General features: G+C 41.9%; 1 protein-coding gene across 3 annotated transcripts in view; it reads left to right on the top strand.

Annotated features, from left to right (window-relative positions):
* The first annotated feature begins 492 nt into the window (after nt 1-492).
* Kdm3a (lysine demethylase 3A) overlaps nt 493-8,639 on the top strand; it is a 43,696-nt gene continuing 35,549 nt past the window's right edge. Inside the window, exons 1-3 of one of the 3 annotated variants that reach the window (XM_034511307.2) lie at nt 493-627; nt 1,193-1,408; nt 8,032-8,187. In XM_034511307.2, the coding sequence (XP_034367198.1) occupies nt 1,223-1,408; nt 8,032-8,187 (342 nt within the window). In that variant the 5' untranslated portion in view covers nt 493-627; nt 1,193-1,222. Of the gene's footprint in view, nt 628-778; nt 967-1,192; nt 1,409-8,031; nt 8,188-8,639 lie in introns of those variants that run through there. The other 2 variants (XM_034511310.2, XM_034511308.2) reach the window with 2 other exon arrangements.

Genomic DNA, 8,639 nt, shown 5'->3' with positions numbered 1-8,639 from the left:
GCTGCATACGCCTGAAACCGCACGTCCCGGTGCTGTCCCTCCCCCCCAGGCTGTGTACCGCCCCCGCCCCTTTCCCGTGAGATTCTTCCGCCTAGTGAAAGGGCCGTCTTCGTTCGACAGCCTACGCGCTTCAAGTGCAATCCAATAGACGCCTATGGTCCTGGGTCTCCCCATTCAGTCTTATCTATGAGGCTGTGCGATTTTCTTTCTGGCCTCAAAGTCGATAACCGATTCGGCGGGACTCTTTTGCGTAGCGCGAGGCAACAAATGGAAGAATGGAGCTGCGGCGGAGGGATCCACCGACCGCGTTCTGCGCGCTTTAATGGGGGTCGGCTTCGAGTCGGTGCTGGGAGGGGGGAAGGGAGGAGGCAGCCAAGGAATTGTTTTTTTTTTTCCTCACCCCGCCCTCTTCAGTCCAACCAATAGTAACAAAGAGTTTCCTCGGCTGCCCCGCCTATCCCCCGCGATTCAGCCAATCATCGGTGGCAGCGGCTCCGAGGGGGCGGGCCCGGGAGGCTGTGCGTGTCTTGTGAGAGAGAGCTCTTGAACCAAGTCAGAGCTAGAGTCGGCTGGGCGGCTGGGCTCTCTTGCCGCCGTCGCGGGTGACTCAGGGAGGCGGGAGGCGGGGTAAGCGCTCCGCGGGCCTCGGCTGCGGGAGACAGAGGGAGAAGGGCGAAGGACCCGCGCGGGCGGTCGCCGCGTCTTCTCGATTCACCGCTCAGGACGGGCGGGGGTGCGCCCGAGTCGGCGGCCCGGAAGCGGGGGGCGGGGGCGCGGCAAGTGTCGAGTCGCGAGCTAGTCCACGGCGGCTCCGAGGCCGTTTGGGGCGGGGACCGGCCGCTGAGACGGGCCCTAGGCACTGAAGGAGCCTTTTCTTTAACAGGGCGAGGGGACGAACACTTAGGCAAAAGCACTGGCGCTGCGGCTCAGTGCTCCCCTCTCTCTCTCTCTGTCCAGCTTTGAAAGGTTTGGAAAAAGCGAAAGTTGTTGGGGCGAGAGGGTCACGCGACACTCGGGCGGGTGTTTGCGGGGGGGAGTGCTGGGGGAGTTGGGGAGGCGCGGGTGGCAGCTTGGGGTGCGGAGTCCACCTGCGGGGGTGTCACTCCACCGGTCTCCGTCGGCGCTTGGTCTCTTCGGGCCGCCTCCGACCTCGGCCGCCCCCCATCACATTTTGTTTTTGTGCCTTCTGCAGGGAGGAGCCCTTCCTGCTGGCGTGGAAACCATGGTGCTCACGCTCGGAGAAAGTTGGCCAGTATTGGTGGGGAAGCGATTCCTCAGTCTGTCCGCAGCCGAAGGCAGCGACGGTGGCCACGACAACTGGGACTTGGAGAGCGTTGCAGAGTGGCCCTGGCTGTCGGGAACCATTCGAGCTGTTTCCCACACTGACGTTACCAAGAAAGATTTGAAGGTAAAAATAAAAAAGACTAAAACAAAATACCAAAATCCCTAAACAAACAAACAAAACCATCTGGGGGCTGGGCAGTCAGACGGTTTTCAGTTACCTTGGTAACGGGACAGTCAAGCGCCCCTCCCTCCCTTTTCTGAAATGGGCCACTAGAAAGTTGGCAGGTGATCAGAAGGTGCAGAACTCTAGACTGAGAAAGTCTTTGAAATGGTGTGTAGTGTCAAGGTGTGTTTGGCCTAGAGTGCCAGTGGCCTGAGATTAATAATGGGTTTAGGATTGTTCATACATGCTTCATTAATGCAGTCACTGGGTCCCACTGGGACAGTCTGATATGCCCCCATCGGGAGAAGTATTGTTTATTAGTAATAAGTTAAAGAAGTGAATGGCATTTAGAGTCATCACTGAAGGCTAGCTAGCTTGGAAGTGTCTTTGAAAAAGACGATTTCGATGGGGGCGTTCCTCTATTTCTTCATTCAACTTTTTAAACTTTACAACTTGGAGATGAAGTGAAGTGTGAGTGAAAGGGGAAAAGCTTAGTTGTGTTTATCTATTTAGTTCTGTTTGGCCTGTTCTGGCGGTGGGTATTTGCCAATGTATAATGTATGGTTAGTGAGGCAAGAGTGGGTCCCTGGTGGTTATGAGGCTGGGTTGGTGTGGATACAGCCATATATGGAAGCCTTGGGTGGAGCTGTCCCCTATAGGGTGTTTGGGAGGAAGGAGTGAAATGGCCAGCGAACACCTTCTGGAACCTTTTCAGTTAGATCTTTTGAAAGAAATGAATTCTACTCTGTGATACCAGTATGGGTGTGAAAAAATAGTAGGGAAATAACCAGTGAGGAAGCTATTGTGCCCACAAAGACTCCTTGTGCAAAAACATCTGAAAAAAAAGATTTCTAACAAAGGCTCCATAGTGATAATAACTTAAAGGAAGCTTGTCAAGACAGAAGATATTTCTACCCTGAGTAATGTACATGCCTTGGAATCTATGTTTTTGCCCTTTTCTTGAAAAATATTTAAAGGAAGCAGGTTTTAGCTTCCTTGAAATGTTGATTTCTGAAACACGTCATTTGAACTCAGGCTTGACAGTGCATGCCTACACCATCATGAGTCTCCAGAGGCTCACTGGAAAAGGTTACTTGGTTATGTGTTTTCAGAGTTTCCACCATGTGCCTTGTGTTCATGCTGCAAAGGAAAAGTGACCAGCGGGCACTTGACCACATTGTAAGCATCATGTGATCACTGACAACTACACTCTGATTTGATCCTTAGAGCAGTGCTTTGGGCCACTAAGTACTGTTTGCTGTTGATCCCATGTTACTGGTGAAGACTTGTGCCTAGGCTGTACTCTAGTCCAGGAAACTTTCCTGCAGGGACATCCTGCTTAGCCACTATACTGCCTGGTCAGAGTTGTCCCACAGTGCTGCCACTGTTTATACTCTGAAACATATTTTCTCCATTGCACTTACTCTATACCAAACCAAGTTTTAGGGATAGGTATATGCAGATGACCAACCTATCTGCTTTGGCTAATAAGCTTTCTACCTAATATAGGCTTTGTGTACCAGATTTCAATCATGGTTATGGGTTTTTTTGTTGTTGTTTGTTTGTTTGTTTTTGTTTTCTTTTTGTCCGTCAAGTTAAAGAAAGAAATTCTGTACAATTTTTTTTTATTTGATCTAAATGGGAGCAATATTTAAACTTTATAGTCCTTAGTTCTTGGGAAGTTGACAGGAGACTAGGTTTCCTTCTCTTATGATTGTTGTATTTTACATGTTCTATTAAAGGTCTTTAAATTACATTGTTTTCCTCTCCATTCCTCTTGGCCCCCCCCCCCCCCCCCCCCCCCCCCCGCCCCAAAGCATTTGAGGAGTTTCACTTTCAGACAAGTCTTTGGTCCAGGCTGTCATTAGCTACTAAATAATGATGGAAGAATTTGAATCCATTTTTGGCAGTGTGTCTTCTAGGATTTCAGTTCAAGAACATTTTTGTTACCGGTTTTGCCTTACTGAGAAACTTTTACAACTCGGTCTTTCTGTAAGGTGCAAATCTGCTTCCTTTTTTCCAAGCGTCTATCACTACATTCCCTGGTTGAGTAGCAAGAGTAATTAAGTTTCATGTTGTACTTAACAAAAATGTATCTTAAAGCTCTAGAACAAGTTTTATTCAATGAGATTAAAGCAAGAACCGAGTAATTAAACCCATGTTTACATCTGGGCTTAGGGATCTTGACGGTTTGGGGGATGTCTTTTGTGGTAGAGTTACTAGGCTAAATACAAGAGAATTTCAGGTTGTATGCAACTGTCCATTTACTGTTAGTGCAAGTCTAGCTTTTCTAGACTTGTAGTTTTGGATGAAAGAAAACAAGGTGAAGGCTGCTTAACATTGTTTCATCTAGAAAAACACTTTGTAACAAAAGGATTTTAAAGCTTAGAAAAGCAATATATAGAGTAGTAGATTCTGAAAAAGTTAAGGTGAGGACATTGTTAAAGTAGGTCATTGTTAAATAGTTATTCTGTGGCAAGTGTCTTTTGAACCCTTCTAAGTATCCTATTGGGTAAGGTGGTTTTTTTTTGTTGTCTTTTTTTTTTTTTTATGTAGAAATTCAGATTTAAAGAAGTTAAATAACTTGTTCACTCTTCTTTCCAGACCTCAGGCAGTGACTTTAATATTCAGTTAGAGTGGAGTTAGGATACTTTATTTTGCATGTTTCTTTGTGTTTAACACCTGGAACTTTGTTTGGCAATTAGTATGTGTTCAAATACTTGGATGATAAATGAAGGTCTTAGGAGACCTTTTTCTTTACTGTGGGGAAACAGAGGAATAACTAATGATGAGGCAATGGACTTGCTTTATCTAACCCTACTGTTTCTTCTTGATGGTGAAGGATACATTTGCATGCTGGGAATGTTGTCTTCTACCCCTACCTTGCTATATAGGTCTTTTAGCTTCTTTAAGTCTGCTCTCTTGAGTTTTCTGCTCCTTCCTTTGGCTATCTTACTGCTGTCAGCATTTGGATGCTTTCTGTCCTGTTGTACCAATAGAACTGGAAATTGTGAATCCCAGTGCCAGTGAAGCTATGTGAAATTAGAAACTCAGCATAGTGCAGTAAACATTGTTTACCTCTTATAAGTGAATGTTAGGTTATAGGATTTTCGAGTAGCCATTGCACACATACATACATGTATACTCACTGAATTCTTTTTTAAATTTATGGAGTGGTGAAACTTCTAGTGCTCTCTGCATTGTAGAGCTGGCAAAGAGTCAACATATAATCAAAACGTCTACACTGACCGTACGATTCTCTGTGTTCCTACTCTGAATTTAGAAACATTTTCCTTGGCATTTTCAATGGTTTTACAATTAAATACCCAGGTGATGAGTTTAAACCAAAATTGGTAGGTTTGGAGAATAGCTTGATTAGATATAGATATAACATTACTCCATGTAACATACAGACTTTACTGTTGGGAGAAAAATTAGCTTGAAATATTTAGAACTATCCAAAATCTTATCAAGATATTTAATAAACTAATAGGTACTACTTAAACTCTATTAAATGGAAATGTGGAAAATACAGCTAGTGAACCATAGTTTGTTAAGCCTAAATAACATTTGTTTGTATGCCCATAAAAAGAACACAGTAGAAGCCAGCTCATAAACTTGTGTGAATTACTTTACTTTCTTTGCATATCATCTGATAGAAATACTGGCAGAACATCTTACAAGGAGTGCTTTATATTTGATAACTTGAGACAGGTTTTGTATCTGAAGGAGACCTTGAGCTCTAACCCTCGCTTTCCATCAGCATGCCTGACTTTAACTCAGGAAGGACCTCAGGCATGCTATACAAGCAGCCACTAGCTTCTAAAAGATATGCGTGGCTTTGATAGGAAACGAAAAATTGTTGAGGAAAGCTCATAAGTTTTAGATTACAGTACGTATTTTGTACAAGTCATCTTTTTGAAGCCAAAGCTAATATGAATTTTAGCCAAACATAACCTAATACTTGAAAGTCATGTAGACTTGCCTAGCCTTTGGCATGTACCCAGGATATTTATAATGCAACCCAACCAAAAAATTATAAAATAGTAGAGCTTTTTGTTGTTGTTGTTCTCTTTAAAGTCATGATTGTGTTGTTTTGGGAGTTGAGGTTTGTAGATGATGATGTCATTTTGCAATTTAAAAAAATTGGACAGTTTTTAGTATCTAAGGTTTTTTTTTTTTTTTTTTTCCTTTTAAGTACTTCAAATGTGAGAGAGTTCTTAGGTAATTTTTTAATTAGGTAATCTGAATAGGAAATATTTGTGATATTAAGATTTGGGAAGCCACTTATGTCATTTTTTTAAAATCTAAATTTAGTGAGATGTATGTTACTATTATCGTTTTTAAGCTAGTAAAATAAGATTCAGAGAATTAAATTTAGGATTTAGAGGGGTTTTTTTTAGCCAGTGTATTTCTTTTTCTTTTGAGCATATGTATAGGTTGTATGCATGTGTGTGGTAGAGACAAGAGATTGATGAGTGCCAATCACTCTCCCCCTTACTCTTTGAGAGAGGGTCTCACTGACCCTGGAATCTGCTGACTAAAGCCTGGCCACCAAACCTCCAGATCTTCCTGTGTCTTCCCCTCCACTGGAATGATAGACGCATGTTCTCTCAGCTTTTTGTGGGTGCTGGGAATATGAAATCGGTCCTTATGCTGTCCATTAGACTCCCCCAGCCTCTATCATTATATACATCATACAGAATAATGGTTCTTGACCTGGGGTTGAGGTTAGTTGGTTTCCTTATGTTCTCACATTGATTTTGTTCATATAAAATCATTCTAATAAAGGTTTTTTCAAAGTGGGGAGTCAAACCCCAGATCTCTGATCTGTACTTTGGTTTATGGTTATCTCTTTTATTCCATATTTCTGATATACAGAAAAAATAAAACCTGTTACTGAAATCTGGGTTAGACCTGAGGCTGATGTGGACAGATGTATATAAATTCTCTGGCTAGGAACTAGGAACATAAAGTTGGTGTTAACTGTGTGCCACTGTTTGAGTGCTGGGAACCAAACCCTAGTCCTCAGTAAGAACAGCAAGTACTCTTAACTGCTGAACCATCTCTTTAGCCAAGTCTTAGAGAGTTTTAAAAAATATATTGTGTAGACTAGCCAAGATTTAGTGTTAGAGTTAGCAGTATTGGAATAGAAATCCATTGCTATCTATGTAGATGTATGTAGGGCAACAAGGTAGGAGACCAATTCAGAGAGACATTGATTTATTCATTTTAATAATTTAGTTAATGATTAGAAATGTGTGCCAGTGATACATGATGGTAAGCAAAAGCAGACACAGACTTTGACCTATTAGAATTTATATGTCAGTCTTCCACAAATAGCCAGCTGTGCATGAGTGTTAAAAAGAAAAGGTACAGATGTTTTCATCCCATTTACCACAGCAGATGTTGACTCTGGTAAGGAGCTATGTCTTCAAAGAAAGGATTCTTTAGCTTCTAACAGATGAGTGGAAGCGAATGAGCTGACGCTCTTACTGTGGAGGAGGAGGAGTCATGAGCATATTCAAATAGATAAAAGATGAGTTGAATTCAACGTGAGAGACGAGTTTGTAGGAGGAAGAATTTTAAATAAAAAGAATTTATCTTCTGTATTGCATATTAAGTGATTTTATTGAAATCTGTTAAAGAAGATTAAAGATATAGATTAATGACAGAAATGCAGGGCGTTTTTAGCACATTTTATAACCTTTAAGATTTTGTGAATAATTCCTGACTCAGGGATACTAACAGACCTGCTTTGGGTTTGTGGATTTTGTTTTTTCCAGTTTGCTTGTATGTTTTTGTTTTGTCTTAATAGCTTTATACAAACTATTAATACAATATATTAGTAATTACATTGTTAGGGTTCTCAGACATATTTTGTATATCAGAAGCATAAGGCATTGCAATACTTGGAAAACTTTCAAAGATAGTTTAGCATTCATATCTGAAACTGTATGGGCTGTGAATGCAGCTCTGTGGCACAGCACTTGCCTGAAGTTACTGGTCAACACTGTTGAAAACACACAGAGGACAACAACAAAACCTTTAGAGATACATGTTTCTCTGTGAGTAACTGAAGAAGTTTTAGGCTTCTCCGAGGTGAATTTTTCCAGTTAGTTGAAAGAGATACTGAAGAGGACCTATATGTGTAAGGCTTTGTGCTAAGTTCTTCTGATACTGGGGAACTGTAAAGGTGGACTGTGGTGGTGGAAGAGTCATCTTAAAGCCACTTTTAATTGCACTGAGAATTACAGTGCAACGTGATAAGTATTTTGGGGGGGTTTCAAATTCCTTCTAGCTCTCCAAGTTCATACTCTAATTAGCATATGTAAAACCTCCAGTTGGTGGTCCTTTGAGTTCTGGGCCTTCAGAGGTCATCTTGAGGACACTGACCCTAAGTGCTCTGGACTTTTGCATCCCAAAGTACTCTGAGAGCCAAAGTTTGATTCCTGTGTGATTATTTATCATTAATATTGTAGGCTTTGAAACAGCATACCTGATAGAAACACCATATATTCAAGTAAGATAATGGAAGCATAGAACTTCAGCATTCGTAATTAAGTTTCCTTTGTTGTGTTTAGGTGTGTGTGGAGTTTGATGGGGAATCTTGGAGGAAGAGAAGATGGATAGATGTCTACAGCCTTCTGAGAAGAGCATTTTTAGTAGAGCATAACCTGGTTCTGGCAGAACGAAAATCTCCTGAAATTCCTGAGCAAGTTATTCAGTGGCCTGCAATAGTGAGTAAAACTTGTGTTTCATTGAACTGACAAATAGAGAATATTTAATCCACTTGGGGTGAAACAAAGGAAATATAGTGTCCCTTTGGAACAGTAGTGTCATATATGTAGCAGTGTGGAAGAGTTAGGGGAGCACTCGGAACCTTCTGCCTACTCTGGTTGGAGCTCTGTTTTTCTAGGCAGGTCCTATGACTTTTTAGCACCTTATTACAAATCAGGATGGAGGTAGAAAGTAGCAAGATAGATCACATAAATCTTTGGTTTGGCTAGATGGTCAGCATTTGAAGAAGATTGGGGTTTGCTGCAACTTTTTAAAAAGTGTGGCAAGTGCATTCTGACAGGCAGCACTGACTGGACTCGGTGGGCATTAATAAAGAATGAGGACATGCGGGGTAGTGGGAAGAGGAAGCTCAGAATATGTTAAAGCTTTAAAGACCGTAAACCCATATAGG

The sequence above is a fragment of the Arvicanthis niloticus genome, chromosome 9 (genome assembly GCF_011762505.2).
Source record: "Arvicanthis niloticus isolate mArvNil1 chromosome 9, mArvNil1.pat.X, whole genome shotgun sequence".
NCBI lineage: Eukaryota > Metazoa > Chordata > Mammalia > Rodentia > Muridae > Arvicanthis > Arvicanthis niloticus.
Note: the sequence above shows the minus strand (reverse complement) of the source record. Positions and strands in the feature narration are given on the sequence as shown.